This window comes from Bos indicus, chromosome 5 (assembly GCF_029378745.1).
Source record: "Bos indicus isolate NIAB-ARS_2022 breed Sahiwal x Tharparkar chromosome 5, NIAB-ARS_B.indTharparkar_mat_pri_1.0, whole genome shotgun sequence".
Taxonomy (NCBI): Eukaryota; Metazoa; Chordata; class Mammalia; order Artiodactyla; family Bovidae; genus Bos; species Bos indicus.
In genome coordinates this window covers 94,743,864-94,762,099 of record NC_091764.1, presented here as the reverse complement: position 1 = coordinate 94,762,099, position 18,236 = coordinate 94,743,864, and the positions used below count along the sequence as shown (strand labels likewise).

Below are 18,236 nucleotides of genomic sequence, written 5' to 3'. Positions count from 1 at the left end.
ATCCATGGGATTTCCCAGGTTAGAATACTGGAGTGAGTTGACATTTCCTTCTCCAGGGGATCTTCCCAATGTAGGGATCAAATCGGAGTCTCTTGTGTCTCCTGTACTGGCAGGCAGATTCTTTAGCACCATCTGAGAATGGGTAGTTTTTAAATGCAATTCACAGACCACTTCTGACCTCTGACAAAGATTTTACTGGTCCATGGTGAAATGAGAAAAATTTAAGGAAAAATAACATTGTCCAATGTCAAGGACTGATTTTTTTCTTAGTTTATATCCTTCAAAACACGTGGATGTTAACAATAGTTCCTTCTTAAACGAAAATGGAAGTGCCACTAGAATTTTTAATTCTCCCTCACCCTCTGAGCCCTCCATCTGTAACTGGAATTCTTATGAGAGTTCCTCTCCTTAAAAAAAAATCTAAAAGTTTGAAAATCACTTGTGCTTATACTAGCAAACAATTTCTTTACAGAATTATCTCAGAGCAATAGATATTCCAGGGCTGTTAATATGCTGAAGGACATTCACAGTCTTTAGTTTCTCATGGAGCAAAAATTCTGTTACAGGTTGAAAAACAGCACTATATTTTCGAGGACAGCTCTGGATTCAGAATTCAAAATGGTTTTGTTTTTTTTTTTTACAAATAAGCTACTTTGCTTTCAAAGGTAGCTTTCCTTTTGGGTGGTGGTCTTGAAACTCTCTAATAGTATGAAGTTATGCCCAGGAAGGGCTTCCCAGCTGGCACTAATGGTAGAGAACCTGCCTGCCTATGCAGGAGATACAAGAGACTCAGGTTTGATCCCTTGGTCCGTAAGATCCTCTGGAGGAGAGCATGGCAACCCACTCCAGTAGTCTTCCCTGGGAAATCCCATGAACAGAGGAACCTGGCAGGCTACAGTCCATAGCGTCGAAAAGAGTAGGACATGACAGATGCGAATTAGCACACATGCACGCTTGCCCAGGAAATGCTTGGTTCATCTTGAATCAAATGGATTGGAACTCCTCTAGGCTAGAACATTAGTGACTTCTTGTATATGAGTGTACACACACACACACACACACACACACACACACACACACACACATCCAGTTTCCAGGGTGACTGAATGAAAGCCTCACCTGGGAGTGAGTCATCTATCTGATACGCCTGAAGTCAGATGAGCCCCCTTGTTGCCTAGCAGCTGCAATTCTTGTGGAGCAGAACAGTACAAGGTCACTCAATAAAGTTTCATTATTCATAGTGAAGGAAGCCCATGGTACAAATAACTGGTGCAGGAGATTTCTATTAATAGCATTTGTTTTTCAGAAGGAATAAAACCAAAGGGAAAATGGTTGACCTAAGACTAATTAAAAAGCAACATTAGTTACCGAAACAAATCTGACAGCATTCAAAAAATTTTAAGATCATCTTTTAGAAGCTTCATCTTTTGTTGAGTTGTACTGATATCAATAAATAAAATTAGTATTTTTCTATTAAACTCCCATAAATCATTAAGGTTCTCAGGGGCTATAATCTTTTTAAAGCTTATATAAGTAATAAAATTATAAGAGGAGAGTAAGCATTTACATAGATGGGGTAAACAATAGATAATGATTTTTTTCCAAACCAAGTTCAATGTTTTAGATACAAATATATCATCTTAAGATTAAATTGTGTCTACACTAAAATCATGTCAAAAATTATTGATGTTGAAAAACGTTTTATTTAAAAGCAAAACCAGAGAAGACTAATAAATGTAGAGACATGCTATTCACTTAGATTAAAAGAATGGATATCATAAAGCTGTGAATCTTCTCAAAGGAATGTATAATTTTAATGCAATTCCAATCAAAATTATTTCATGCTATGATATAGTTTTAAAAATTGACCTGGAAGAATAAACTAGAGATAGGAGTCAAGATAATTCTGTTAAAAAGTAAAGAAGAAAGGCTTTCTCTACTGAGTATCAACATGTCCTAAGGAACATACAGTTATCAAAAGAGTGTGGTACTGGCATTAGTGTGAAAAGCAAATCTAGAATTGTATCCTTGTGTACATGATTCCATGTATTTTTAAAAGGTAGCATTGAAAGTAGTGGGGAAAGGTGGAGATAATTTAGTAAGTCATAGGAGGACAGTTGGTCAACTCTTTGGGAAAAATGTTGCATCTTTACCTTGTACTTCTCACTACAATCAATTCTATAGATTAAAAAGTTAAGAAGTTAGATAAAATATAAGATCACTCTCTATCCCCTTTCCTGTTCAGTTTCCCTTCATGGTGCTTATCACTATTTGACATATATTTGTTTACTGACTCTTCTCTCTTCACTAAACTGTAAGTTTAACAAAGCCCATGCTTTCCCCTTCTGCCTATTGGTTTATCCTCAGCATCTAAAATCATTTAACTCATAGGAGGCATTTAATACATATTTGTGGGATGAATGAGTGAAAGCAATGAGAGGAGCTCACAAGGGCAAAGAAAGCCCCCTTTTAAGCTGGATGGTGTAAACCTGTAGTAACAAACACAAAAGCAGAAAAGAACCTGGGACTCATCTTTACCCATTTCATCATTCTGAGTGAGGCCAGCTTGGTCTGGGACTCTGTGCTTGGTAATAAAATGATGTATGCCTTTCCTTCTTCCTCTGGATTTCAACGATGTTGACCTTTACAAAACCAACTAGGGTCCCAAATCATAACAAACAAAAACTCAAAGGCTTAATTCAGAGTCAAACTTAAGCTCAATTTGAAACCCATGGATTTTCAGTGTTATTTTGAAGATGAGAACTAAATAGCTTACCAATAAGGACTCTGCTCTGGACTGCAAAAAATACAGTTGATGAATACTTCATCCATCAATATTATTGCTATTTTCAAGATCTACAGATATCAACTTTTGCTTCTTTTTTATATTTTGAATAGGCTTAAATCAGATTCATTGGAGAGAAGTGGGGGGAAAAACATAGTTTATTTATACATTTTCCCAAAATGAGCATTCACAAGCTTTATATTACTATTATTCTCTTCTCCCCATGCCCTTCTCTCCCATACCCAATTAGCCACACCCATTGCATCCTCTTTCTCCCACTAGAATGATGCTCATTTCCTGATGGAAGAGCATCACGTTGTACCCATTTCCTTCTTGTCTCAGGTTTGACCTGATTTCTTCATCTATGCATTAAAATCCTGCAGAGTTCTAAGCACAGACAGCATACAACACACATCCATCTTCTTACAGGGCTCTTTGCGTGATTTGATAAAGCACTTCTCAAACAGCTGCAAGATGCTTAAAAATGTTGCAACAGAAAATGTCATTCTTTCTTTCAGGTCAAAACTTTGATTGGAGAGGAGGATGAAACAAAATTTGACCTACCGAGGGTGGGATCATATTCCCAGATGAATCGTTTGGTCAAAAATCTCACTACAAGAGCTGTGGGAAAAAAGAACAACATTTCAATCAAATTTGTTAATTTTCTTCATAGCTTTTAACCCTCTTCCAGAAAGAGGAATAGCCCATAAAACTATATGTGTTTTATGGTTCTTTGGCAAATAAACTCAATATATCTATTTATGTTTATTCAAATATTTTAAAATTTCATATTATGGCCTAAAAATTGGTATAATGTTTTAACGGTTTGTTGTACCTTAATGAACAGCTTAGATTTTTTCCCTTTAATCCTGGAGCTGAAAATATCACAATGTGAAAATGCACACATACTCAATTTTTAGCAAAACAATGAATTCAACCATAAAGCATCACAATACTGGTGTCTAAAGTTTGAATACTGATAATGATTGATACAGGTCAGTTAAAATGTGATTATTTTTACTGTAATGAAAAGATATTTGTGTCACGCTGCTGCTTCTGCTTAATCGCTTCAGTCATATCCGACTCTTTATGCAACCCTATGGACTGTCCCATGCCAGGCTCCTCTGTCCATGGGATTCTCTAGGCAACAGTATTAGACTGGGTTGCCATGCCTTCCTCCAGGGGATCTTCCTGACCCAGGGATTGAACCTGGATCTCCTGCATTGCAGGCAGATTCTTTACCACCGAGTCACCAGGGAAGCCCCATTTATATTATAAAAATACTCAAAATTAAGGATTTTATTAGTGAATCATTAAAGCCCATCAAAAGTAAAGCTGATGAGGTAGTTATAGAAAGAATCAGGATCTGCACTTATGCTAAGCACCTCACTTCCATGATCTCCTCGACCAGTACTTCATCCCTGTGAGGCAGGTACTAGGATTGATCCCGTTTTTCAGATAAGGAAACTGAGGCTTTGAGAGGTTAACTCATTTAACTAAGCTCATCTAGCCAGTTAGTGGCTGAGCCAGGATGTGACTCCAAAAAGGCTATTTCCAAAACCTGTAATTTCTCCATTGTCTAATACTGATTTTAAGGCTGAGGCCATCTGGCTAATACTTAACTAGAAGATGAGTCAGACAAAAAGTGATGCTGAGAGAGGTAGATTCTATTATTCTTAAAAAACTGATGGGACAAATGCTGGACATTTTCTTAGACTTGTATTATAGGTGAAAACAATGGTTTTTAATCTACAAAAAAAAAAGTATTTTTGGAGGACAGCATCACTGATACTTTAGAATGAAAGCTTTGGGTTCTTTCCCTGGAGAAATGTATATACACACAGTCTAGTATATAATTTCAGCCGGCTCACTAGCCCTTTGAATACCCTCATGGTCTTCCTGGGATCTCATTGACCCTAACTAAAGAATCAGTGTTTACTGAAATTACATTATTTATTTTTACTGAAATGCCCTGTATGTAGTATTCTAAAGATACTCCTTGGAGAAACAAGACTATTTAATTGAAAGGCACTGTCAGTCTTTCCTCCTCCTACTGCCTCTGTTAAGATCAACAGAGGTATATACTCCCTGCCATGGTGGCCTATATGAGAGATTGCAGTGCAAATAGCAATGAAAAGTTCATGAGACAGACCACAAGGATACGTGGCTTGGCTGTAGACCGAAAGCTGCAATGTTCTTTCTAATTACAGAGTGTGAGGCTGGATTTGAGCCAAAATATTTGCAGTGCCAAAAGTAGCAAGGCCACTGACCCTGTGGAACTTCCCACAGTGCATGTACTTGTGGTTTTATCTTCAATTTGCAGAGTCTGTCACCATTCACTCTCTTGAGACTGAGTCATTTAAAATCTTTTTTTGCATGTAAGAAGTAGAAAGCTCTAGACAGAATTTTTCTGCTTTTCAGTTGTCAGTGTTAGTAAACATAACTGCCTGCAGTATTCAAAGCATTTCACATTTTTGTTGTAATATGGAGTTTTAGCTTGAAAGTTTGTGACCTAGCAAAATTCATTTTTCTGGCATCTTTAAGCCATGAGCTATTAAAATTAACAAAATTTCTCATACAACTGAAGTTTGAAGTTCCCTGGTTCCTAGACCATTTAAACTTTAATAATTTTTCAAAGAAATCTTTCTAAAATATTTTAGACATGCCACTACTTTTCAAAACCTAGTATACTGAATAGAACTAAATCACTATTAAATGTCCAGATCTTAGTTAAGAATCTATTAGTGCCCTGCGTAGTTGTGGAAATACTTCTAGAAGCTGCAGAGTGGTAGAGGCAGAACAATTCTAAAGTGCTATGGCTCTTGAATGATTTTAGTTTTTGGTTCTATATATTTTTCGTATTGTGTGTGTTCTCAGTTAGTCATGTCTGACTCTGCAACCCTATGGACTGTGACCCACCAGGCTCCTCTGTCCATGGAATTTTTCAGGCAAGAATACTGGAGTGGTTTGCCATTTCCTTCTCTGGGGAGTCTTCTTGACCCAGGGATTGAACCCGTGTCTCCTGGGTCTCCTGAATTGCCAGGTGGATTCTTTCCACTGAGCCACCTAGGAAGCCTGCATAACACGTGATAAGCATTTGACACACAGGAGGCAAAAGGAGAAGAGGGCAGCAGAGGACGAGATTGTTAGATAGCATCACCGACTCAATGGCTATGAATCTGAGCAAACTCCATGAGATAGTGAAGGACTGGGGAGCCTGGTGTGCTGCAGTCCAAGGAGGGGGGGTGGTCCCAAGAAGCTGGACATGACTTAGGGATCGAACAACAACAACAAATAATCCAGTAAACAATTGAGACAAAGATTTTTGAACATAGCAAGCTTATATTCTACTAGGAGACAGATTAAAAAAATAAATAAATTATATAGTCTGTTAGAGGTGGTAAGTGCTAAGGGATAAAAGAGGGAGAGTAAGGTAAGGGGGATTCCACATTGGGAGATGAAGGTGTGAGAGTTGCTATTTAAGATTGGGTAACCAGGGTAATTCTTGCTGAGAAGCTGATAGAAGAAAGAGATGAGGGAATATATGTGGGGGGAATAGTATTTCAAAAAGAGGGAACAGCCATTGCAAAGGTCCTAAAACAGGAATATGCACTTGATATGCTCAAGGAACATTAAGCAAGCCAGTACGGCTAAAGTAGAATGAACAATAGTGAGCAAAGCTGATTAGATTATTTCCTTCAGTCATGCCTTCCCCTTCCATAAATCTACCATCAACATCACCACCCTCACCACTACTACTAATAATTAAAACAACTAAAATGCTTCTTTGTTATTATCATTATTGTTATCATTTTACTTGATTCCTTCTCTAGAATGTATATTTCATGAAGGCATGGGATCTGCTTTGTTCATCACTATTTTCTAGTGTCTGGCACATGTAGACTTGAACATACTAATACTTGCTGAATAGAAGAAAAAAGATGTATCAATCTACCATTCACTCCTCTTAATAGTTAAGTAATAACCAGTCATCGAGAGAATAAGCAGAAAAATTAACCCAAGAGAATTTATAACAGAATCATGCTATAATGTTTTCCTAAAATGTCATGTAAATATACAAGCTGAAATGTTTATTTTATGATGCTTATACAAATTACATTTCTTAAAGTTTATTAAAACTGTAAAATTGATCTAATTATCTTTTAAATATTCTGTGGTTTCCATCCCAACAATCCTGAGCAAAGGTCTTCTTTTGATGTAAAATGTTGGTATTGATAATAATTACTTCCACTAAGAGTCTGACATATGGTTTTGTTTTTTCCTAAGTTTTAAGGTTTGACATTTTTTATTAGTTACAAGTAAGTCTCTGTATTATAAAATATCTTATTTTCTCCCCATTGCCTTGAAAACCCATAACTTTCCATTAAATAAGTAAAAAATCTCTAATTTAGAGAGTAACATTTTCCTCATTTTGCCTAAATTATAACCTACTTGAGTAATTCTTCTTTACATGTGGTTTATTTTTGGTGTTCCTGGCACTAAATTTCATAATTATCAATGAAAGCTAGTTTCCAGTGAAATGGAAAATTCACTAAGTAGAATTTGATCCAAAGAAATTTATTAAAATTATTAAAAGTGACATCAAGGTAATAAATGAATAGGATTAAAATTCTGTTTAAAAGCAAGAGTTAGCAGGTAAAATTTCTACATTAAAATAGTCAAACTATTTCTAAAGGTTAACAAGGCTGGGCCAGTTATTCAGAATAATTCCTGATGTCATTATCACAATGAAGCAGACATTAGAAGTATAAGCTTTAAGGACTAGAATAATATTTTTAAATGAAAAATGACCAGATATAATCTGCGCAGTAAACTAGCTTTTAAAAAAAAATGAACTTTTCAAAGTAAATGAAAACTAACACCCATGATTTTCTTCCACTTTAAAAATAGTTAAGCGATATCCTCAAAAGACATTCAGAAAGAACTTTCAAAGGTTACTTTTTGAGCTCATATTCTTTAAAAAAAAAAGTCCTGTTATATCATTATTTTTCACTTATGCAATCATGAAATAGCCTAATTAACAAGGTATCTGATACAATTGTTTCATAAGACACTTAGGCGTACTCAACTCCCTAAATATTTGTGATCATTGTCATTTCTATATTCTCTTAAGGATGTATTCTTATTATTAAAAATATAGTCTTTTTGTCTGAAAGGAACTTTTATCTCTTTATGGATGTGTATTGAATGTGTTCTCAGTTAAAGCAGTTGCCAATTACTTGTCCTCTCCAAACTCCGGCTTTCTCATGAATAACATAAGGATAAGAGCATCACCCTGTAGTTTGTGGATCCTCACTCTCATCTCCTCTGCAACATGAATTTCAGTCACTTTTCACAGCACTCCTTACATCACCTCAGGAGACTCACTGTACTAAACGAACATACAGATTCATCTCTTAATGCTTCTAATCACATTGTTACTGCTGCTTTGAAAGTCTTTATCCAACTAGTGAAATCCTAATCGTCCTTCAAAATTTAACCCAAATATAACCTCCTGTATGAAAGCTTTCCTTTCTGTATCAATTAGGAATTGCCATGTAACAAATATATTTCAAAGCTCAGCAGCATATAAGAATAAGCATTTATTATAGGAAAGTTACCATGTGCTTATAGAATTTTGGGCAATTGATTGAAGAAAAGAATTCAGCTGAAAAGTGTTTTAAATGGTTGGGTCAGAATTTTTAGGATAAGAAAAGAATTTCTGCTTCAATTGAGAGTACTTCAAGGAATACTAATTTTCACCTGCCATTTTGGATAACTTTTGAACTTGCCATTGATCCTGGTAACACACTGAGTGAAAATCCTTGATGTCATATATATGCTAAGATGGTGCTTATTATCTTGTCTATTCACATCATAATGAAAACTTATCATGAATAATATGTGTTAAGTGATGTATGTGGTTTTTGTTTGTAACCTGTAGGACTTTGATTAAAAAATATATTTACTTCCAAGTTGTAAAACCAGGTAACTTTTAAATAATTTTAAATGACTTTCTACAAGAGTCTACTAAATTTAGGACAATTACTTCACAAAAAATTTTAATCATTCTGTGAAAAACTAAAAATTTTATTATAGGAAAAGAAAGGAAATATGGGCGATATTAGCACAATAAAAGTCCATTCTGGGTTGTAAGTATATTTACCACTTGTTATCTGAATTATTTTTTTAATTTTTTTGCAACCAATTTTTTCAGTGTTTAAATGAATAGAAAAGATTAAAAACCACGAAAAGACATTATAATAAACTTACACAGTATCTTAAATGTGAAACTTCTCAATATTGTAACACATAGAAGATAGAATATCTCTTTTCTTCTTCCTCCTCCTCTGCACTTCATCACACTACTTACAACGTAACCACTTGGCCAGCAAAAATGAGAAGAAATGGTGATTACCAAGATTAAATGGGTGGCAAAAATCAATACTAAATTGCTTTCAGCTTGAATTTTATGATATATAGGGAAGATACCACAATAAGTAAAGTATTTGAAAAATAATGGAAAAGGATGAAAGAATTCAATACCACTTGGGAATTGTTTTCTCACTCTACTAAGCACAACATCAATCTAAACAATATCATAAAGATTATAACGGGAAAAGAGTCAAAAAGCAGTGCAGTTTTTGTCCATATTGTTATCAAGTTTTATTTATTGAGTGTGTGCTCTCAGGTCGGTGCTGTGCTATATCTTTACATGTTTATCTTTACTCTTCATTGCTCCACAGCATGGGACGCATACAGTATAGGATGTGACTATGCAGAGATACACCTATATATAGGTATGTGTGTACCTCACAGAAGAAACTGAAGCTCAGATTAGTTACATTCCTTCCTGAAATGTGTGCCAACTCCTGTCTGACACCAGGAGCCACATTCTTTCAGTGTGTCACCCTCATTCATTCAGTGTATGATGATGCTTCTTTTTCTTTTTTAAATACGGATGAGGAATTTGCCACTGGAAACTCTTATTGGCGTCCACCTCTTCTGTTACTAAACTCTTAATTTGAAAAATTTCTGGGAGAAAGTTGTATGTATTTTACATATAGGTTCCATTTTGAAGAAAATACATTCTTTTGTTACCTAACACTGCTTTTGTGACAAAAAAGGGATCAAAACTGTGGTGAAAATAAAGGCTTGAAATGTCTCTAGAAAAAAGTGAGTTTCTAGACACATGCTTCTGAACATTCCTGGGCTTCTTTTATCACTTCCGTATGAAGCAGTGACCCACTCTTTTCATTCTAACACACAGACAATGCAATCATCTTCATGGTATATTTCGCTTCATCTGAATGTAGTTGGTGGTTGTTTTTGTTGTTCAGTCACTCAGTTGGGTCCGACTCTTTGTAGCATGGACTGCAGCATGCCAGGCTTCCCTGTTCTTCACTGTCTCCTGGAGTTTGCTGAAATTCATTGAGTCAGCGATGCCGTCCAATCATCTCATCCTCTGTCACCCCCTTTGCCACCTATTTATTACAATTTTACATACAATGCGGAGATCCTCACTTATTTTGAGTGTTATGTAAATGATTTCAGGGCTTCCCTGGTAGCTCAGCTTATAAAGAATGCTCCAACAGTGCAGGATACCCCAGTTTGGTTCCTGGGTTGCGAAGATCCCCTGGAGAAGGGATAGGCTACCCAGTCCAGTTTTCTTGGGCTTCCCTGGTGGGTCTGATGGTAAAGAATCTGCCTGAAATGTGGGAGACTTGGGTTCGATCCCTGGGTTGGGAAGATCATCTGGAAAAGGGCATGGCAACCCACTGCAGTATTCTGGCTTGGAGAATCCCCACAGAGGAGCCTGGTGGGCTACAGTCCATGGGGCCACAAGAGAGTCAGACATGACTGAGCAACTCAGCACAGCACATAAATGATTTCAGGCTGGTCCTTTTTTAAAATTTTTCACCCTGCCCAAAGAAGCTAAAACCTAGTAAGCATATTATGTAGGTAACCCAGAATGGAACTAAATCAAAGAAAGGGATATTGAAATATGTATTTAGAAAGCAATGAACTCATAGATAGTTACTGCTCACCAGAGCATTTCTATTTATAGTAACTAGTGAAATATCACTTCCTTTTCCTTGACTTTCCCAAGCCATAATCACTGCCCATGGTGATATGAAATTGTCATTTGTTTCTTCTCTATTATAGAATGTGCACAACTGCCATACAAAATATTCACTTATATTCCTGTATGTCTTACAAATTGTGAATAATCTGAGGTCAGAGATTAAGCCTTGTTCCCCTTTGTCTCCTGGGGCTGGAATACTGCCTGATACATAATATGTGCTCAATAAATATTTAAACAGATGAGTGAGGAAACAATTAAAATCTGGATAAACTATTTGACCCCCATATTACTACTGTACTCAAGTCAGTACTCTAGTGTGCTTTTATTATTTGCAAAAATCTTCTTTACGGTGGAACTTCCATTGACTATAAGGCATCACTTCTCAGGTTCAATGCCTAGTTCCGATGCCTATTGAAAATCTGATTGGTCAACCTCAAGACCCACCAGGTCCCTTCTTTTGGGCCAGAGGGAACCACTGTCCTAGACCTCTTATTACCATCACCCCTAACACCAAACCTTCAGTGGTCATAAGCTTCAGAGAAATAAAAATGAGCTTATTTACAAAAGCAGGTTGAGTTCTACTCTAGATCTGGGTAGACAGCTTATTGCTGAATAAATTAATTTTTTAGAACTCAGTACCCAGTTAATAACTATATGAGCTGTTGGATTAAAGTATATATACTTTTAGGAACACCATTAAGTAGATTTTAGCTATTATTTAAATAAAGACATTAATGGGATTTCTGGAATGGTAACTACCAAAAGGGAGTTTATATTGAATATTGACTACAAGCTTATTTATTTCTCATAAGCACTCTCAAAAGTAGGAATTAATGTTCCTATTTTACACATAAGAGACCTGAACTGAAAAGTAATAAACATGTCTGTTTTGCAGAGCAGGCAAGTGACAGAACTGGATTGAACTGGGTTCATTTACTCTAAAATGCATGCTTTTTCTAATGTCCAATATTTACCACTATATTTTAATATTTCTATGAATATGATTTAATTCTGAATGGTTTAAATTTTTTTCCCTATGAGCTTACATCTGACAAAGAAGCATGCTTTGAAAAGTGCATTTTTTGACTAGATTTCTTCATCCAGAGTGGAGGGAATATCCATGAGCAGAAACCATGGCAACATAGAAAGAGAATATCAATTTCAAGATGCAAGAAGGAAACTTTTACATAAATAAGATCTTTGTTTTTCTCTTGAAAAGGTCTTTAAAAGATGCAGCAAAGGGGAAAAAAAACAGGTATGTAATGATACAGACATAAATTAGTATGTGATAAACAACTGTTTTCTTACTCATTTCCTCTGTCATTGACAAGTTCCTTCTTTCAGTGACGCAAATGGGGTGTCAGGGAACATGGTAGGCAGCAAAGGGGACAGCACAGAAAATAAGATGCAGTTCCTATTTTTGAGAAGCTTAGAATTTGTACTTTTGCATATTCCAGGAAAAATCAAAAGACATGTGGCTAATTTAGAGTATTATCTAATTTGAGTCCTGTTATGATGCCCAGGTAAATGAAAGGAGGCCAGACTGAGGTGAGTTTAACCAACTTAAGTGCCTCAAAGTGAGAAAGCCTTGTGTTTTCCAGAAAGGAAAGTGTAAGAGACAAAATCAGAGTAATATGTATAAATTGTCAATCCTGTGACTGCTTCTGTTCCATCTTCAAGATGGATGGGGTTTGGCTAAAAGGTAAGAGGAAGTTCAGTTTTATCTTCTTCCTCCCTTACCTGGACCTCTATCATCCTCCTGTCAAATTAAGCTTCCAAATCAAATTCCCTTATTCTCCCCACCTCCATCCCACCTGGATCTGACACTTCTGTACCTTACTCCTGGGTCTCTCTTGAACCACCAACCCAAGGTTCTGTTCTTCCTTTTAGCAGTCTTCTCTTTCTGTGACTACACTAACCTCCCCCAAGAAACATGGGCCACTGTGCCTCAAATCAAGGAGAAAACTATGCAAATCTCAGCACAGAGAATTGATCTAGAAAGACCTGTGGAGGCCAGCACACTTCTTTGAAATCGGGGCTTAACAGTTGTAAGTGATGGCTGAAACCAAGAATATGGCACTGTGGAATCTTAGGACCCCTATTCAAAGGGGCTAAAAGCGCTTTCTGAACTGAGAAATTTAACCGAAAAGGGATAGAGATAGGCTGGACTGGAAATGAGATGTCAAAAAAGCACCAGGAAATTGTGCGACTTGAAATGTCAGGGTTTTTTTTTTGTAATTTTTGAAAATTTTATTGAAGTATAGTTGATTTACAACGTTGTGTTAATTTTTGCTGCCCAGCAAAGTGATTTTGTTATACACATTTATATATTCTGTTTTATCTTCTGAGATGTCAGATCTTACAGAGGGGTTCAGAGCAAGAAATGTATACACAGAATTCAGATTTCAGATAGAATTACTAATATCTAAATTCAGTAATTTTCAAATGCTTCTCCATCTGGTTCTCTCATTAAGTCTTTCTCTCATCCCCACAGATATGAGTTTTAAACACATTTATTTAATCATTAAATATTTATTGATCACTGTGCTAGACATGAAAGAAAGCAAGATTGAGAGGATTCCCTAAGCAAGATCTTTGCAGTGACTTCATATTAGACCTAAATTGAGAGCTGAGTCTTGGATAATTGAAAGTTTGCTAACTTAGGGAGAGCACTGTGAGCAAAGAGCATCATGTTCAAAGGCCTAGACATGAGAGACTCTGGTTGGTTTAGGAGTGCAAGTGGCTCAGGGTAGGTTGAGTGGTATGTGGGTGGAACTATGTAGGGGGTAGTTTGTGAGGAGCTTATACATCACGTTGAAGAGCTTGAATTTTACTCTGAAGTCTATGGGCACACAGATTCTGAGTAGAAAGGTGGCCTAATTTGAGCTGGTTACCTATAGAAACTGTTCACTGACTAGCTGTAGAGAGTGATAGAGGGACTGGTCCATACGGAATAAAAGTATAGGAGTAGCACTATTCTCTGAGGCAGAATATAATGAAAAAATCAGTTAGGAGCAGGTGAGATCGGACTTGAATGTGAGACATTAATGACAATATCCAGGTAGAGAAATACTATCTCTCCTTCCATCCATCCATCCATCCATCTATCTTATATCCTTTCATTCATTCACTCATCTATCATACATTCAATGTATGTCTATTAAATACCTGTCATATCCCCGTTACAGGTAAGCATTGTCCCACAGGCAGCTGACATCAAAGCATGAAGCTGAACAGAATTGATCTCTGCTAGAATGATCTAGGGATTTGCAAACGCAAAGGGCATGGTTAAGATGCCCCATGTAGAAAGTTTAAAATAAGAATAAAGGACTGAGCACAGAACTCTATCTTCAGTCTCATCTTAATGCTGAATTGATTCTCTCATTCTTTCACTTCCTATTTTCTTCTCCATGTCAACTCCTCAAATTTTTAGCCGAACTAAAAAACTGAACAGATCAAGTCAGAGGACAAAAATTTGTTCATACAGTTTCTGAAGCAGTACCACCCCCAATCCTTTACTCCTTGCTCCATTTCCTGTGATGGTCAAAATAAACTGAAAGAAAAAAATTGAAGCTCCATAAAAACATGGAAATTGAGCAATTTAATGGAAATTTAAAATTAATGCAATATAAAAGTGGGTGCTTTATAATGCCAGAAGTTCAGATGAGAAGTAAATTGGTTCCAGATGGGGGTCTAAGTATTGCTTTTAAATTATTATTTGTTTAAGCCTGAAAATTTTGACTTGTCCTGTATTCTGACAAAAATATCACTTTGAGAAAGAGTTACAAAATTAATGTCAGTTCTCTATACAGGGAAATTCTTAAAGATAAATGGTATAATCTTCAAGAATTATTAGAGATGCTTTTGTATCTGGAAACCTAGCCACAGAGTCTAGCTTCAGTGCATTTCAAGTCTTGAAAATTGACTTATTTTGCTATGGAATGATAAGGGAAGGATTTGGTACTGACAATAGGACTTTAGGATGACAAATCAGAACGGGGAAAATGGCAGGACCATGACTTGTAATACTTAATGTTTGATAGACAGTAGAGGTTTAAGGATGCTTATAAAGAATGCAAAATCAAAAAAAACCCTTAATTTTAAATTAAAAATTAGCTTGTATGATTGACTAACAATAAATTCTTCCTGAATTTAACTTGAAAATAGAAACAAGAGAAGTTAACTTTGAAATATGGTAATCAACTGATTTGGTTTTGTTTCCTAGTTTGTATTTGAAAGGTAATAAGTGAAAAGCTTTGGATTCTGTGCCAAGGAATTCAAACCAGCTTTATATAAGTTGGAAATTATTATTCATTTCAACTATAATGTAATTGTAAGTGATGCTTAAGAAATAAGTCACTAAATTTCCTAGGCTATAGTTTTTAATTTAACAATTTATAATTATTTTCATTAGAATAATATTTCATACCAAGGCACTATATTGAAATAGAATTATGTATCTTATATTAAGGGTTTTTTTCTAAATTTATCAAAGGATTCGGTCATAAACTTTGAATTTTTAATTTTTACTCATTTTTGGAAGAGGAACACGTTTGGTGTTAATTTCTGAGTTTCTTTTCCTGTGCTTGTATTACTAGAACACCCAAGAAATTGGCAACTGGAAATGTATAGAATTTGTGGGAGCATTAAAGTGATTCAGAGTGACTCAGTATCCCAGACAAGCAGAAGAATATCTCATATGATCCCCACCAAATGCCTTCTTTTATAAAGAACCAAGTATCTTGCAATTTATTCTGCTTTCACATGGCCTCTGCTCCAGACTCATTTTGCCTCCTGCCTATATGGGCTAAGATCATGGCATCCGGTCCCATCACTTCATGGCAAATAGATGGGAAAACAGAGGAAACAGTGGCTGACTTTATTTTTCTGGGCTCCAAAATCACTGCAGATGGTGACTGCAGCCATGAAATTAAAAGACACTTACTCCTTGGAAGGAAAGTTATGACCAACCTAGACAGCATATTAAAAAGCAGAGACATTACTTGGCCAACAAAGGTCCATCTAGTCAAGGCTATGGTTTTTCCACTAGTCATGTATGGATGTGAGAGTTGGACTATAAAGAAAGCTGAGTGCTGAAGAATTGATGCTTTTGAACTGTGGTATTGGAGAAGACTCGAGAGTCTCTTAGATTGCAAGGAGATTCAACCAGTCCATCCTCAAGGAGATCAGTCCTGGGTGTTCATTGAGGGACTGATGTTGAAGCTGAAACTCCAATGCTTTGGCCACCTGATATGAAGAGCTGACTCATTTGAAAAGACCCTGATGCTGGGAGAGATTGAGGGCAGGAGGAGAAGGGGATGACAGAGGATGAGATGGTTAGATGGTATCACCGACTCAATGGATATGAGTTTGGGTAGGCTCCGGGAGTTGGTGATGAACATGGAAGCCTGGAGTGCTGCAGTTCATGGGGTCACAAAGAGTTGGACATGACTGAGCAACTGAACTGAACTGAAATTAATAGCCTTAAATAAGAGGCTGTGCCTATGACTCTAGTCTAGGGGTCTCACCTCTAGCAGTTAGGTGTCTCCATTTGTAGCCCCATCATCACTCCTACAGGTACCTGCATAACCTCATAAGATAAAACCAAAACATGGGGCCTTAAAAAGTCACAGTGTACATGGAGAACTAGAGCCTGGCAAAATAAGAGTGTAACTAATAGGAGCTGTGAGTGATTGGGCTGGAAAAGGACCCACATTATAAAGAGCTAAGACATTTCCAATTAGGTTTAAAATGATACCAAGCTAAGACAGTGTAAGATGATGAGAAGCCATTAGCATAGTATAAACACAAAGATGACATGATGGCTTTTTGTTTTACAAAGGTCACTGCTGTTTCAGTGCCAAGATGAACTAGGGGGATGTAGGTAAAGCTGGAGATAGGAGGACTGGTGAAGGAGCTATTTTAGTACTACAGAAGAAAAAATAAAAAGACAGAATGACTGCTCCTTCACTCCTATCCACTAGTAAATGTGTCAAGTCATAATTGGAATTCTATGTGACCTTTTCAGTCTGAGGTCTTTCCCTAGCAATGTGCATTTTAACTTCTTAGTGTCAGGCCCTGGCTTGTGAGCTTATTCCATTGTATGGGTATACTATAGTTTATCCAGTCACCAACTGAAGAACATCTAGGATGCTTCCAATTTTTGGCAATTATGTTTTGATCATGAATATTCACATGAAGGTGTTTATGTAACAGAAGTTACCAGACAGTTTGGGTGAATATTTAGGAGTACAATTGCTGGATCATAGTAGGATTCTGTTGTGTTTGGTTGCTAAGTTGTTTCTGACTTTTTTGCGATGCCATGGATGGTAGCCCGCCAGGCTCCTTTGTTCATGGAAATTTCCAGGCAAGAATACTTGAGTGGGTTGCCATTTCCTTCTCCAGGGGAACTTCCCAGCCCAGAGATCGAACCCACATCTGCGTCTCTGCATTGGCAGATGGATTCTTTGCCACTGAGCCATCTGGGAAGCCTCCTCCATTGTTTCAGGTTATAGTAAATCTTGAAGTCGGTTGCTATCAGTTCATTTTGGTTCTCCTTCAGTACTGGGTTGGCTATTCTGGGTCTTTTCCCTTGCCACATAAAGTTTAGGATTAGTTTGTTTATGTTCACAAAATAGCCTTGAGACTTTGAATGGTACTGTAGTGAATCTTTAGGTTGAGTTGAGGAAAACTGTCATCTTGACAATATTGAGTCTTCCTATCCATAAACATGGAGTTTTTTAGTTTTTGGGTTTTTAAAATCAGAGTTTAGTAGTTTTCTCCTATACGTCATAAACATATTTATTATGTATCTACTCAATTGTTTCATTTTTGGGGTGCTAATAAAAATTATATTATGCTTTTAGTTTCAAATCCCACTTGTTCTTTGCTAGTATAAGGGCTTCCCTGGTGGCTTAGATGGTAAAGAATCTGCCTGCAATGCAGAAGACCCTGGTTCAATTCCTGGGTTGAGAAGATCCTCTGGAGGAGGATATGGAAACCCACTTCAGTATTCTTGCCCGGAGAATCCCCATGGACTTTCTGTCCATGGGGTTGCAGAGAGTAGGACATGACTGAGCAACTAAGCACATTGCTGGATATAAAGGAAGACAATGGACTTTTGTATTTTAATCTCATATGCTGCAACCTTGCTATAATCATTTATTATATCCAAGAGGTTTCTTTCTTTTTGTCTACTTTTGGAGATTTTCTACATATATGATGATGTCATTGTGAACAAAGACAGTTTATTTCTTTCTTTCCAATCTATCTCTACTCTTTTTTTGCCTTATTGCATTTTCTAGAACATTCTACACTGTGGAAAAGGAGTGGTGAAAAGAATCATTTTTTCCCTTGTTTTTGATT

General features: G+C 36.6%; 1 protein-coding gene across 2 annotated transcripts in view; it reads right to left on the bottom strand.

Moving 5' to 3' along the window:
* The window catches only part of RERG (RAS like estrogen regulated growth inhibitor), a 133,875-nt gene that overhangs the window by 13,380 nt on the left and 102,259 nt on the right, over positions 1–18,236 (bottom strand). The window contains exon 3 of one of the 2 annotated variants that reach the window (XM_019961504.2): positions 3,350–3,406. The exons of the other annotated variant lie outside the window; for it this stretch is intronic. Within the exon in view, the coding sequence (XP_019817063.1) occupies positions 3,350–3,406 (57 nt within the window). The remainder of the gene's footprint in view (positions 1–3,349; positions 3,407–18,236) is intronic. 2 annotated transcript variants of the gene reach the window in all.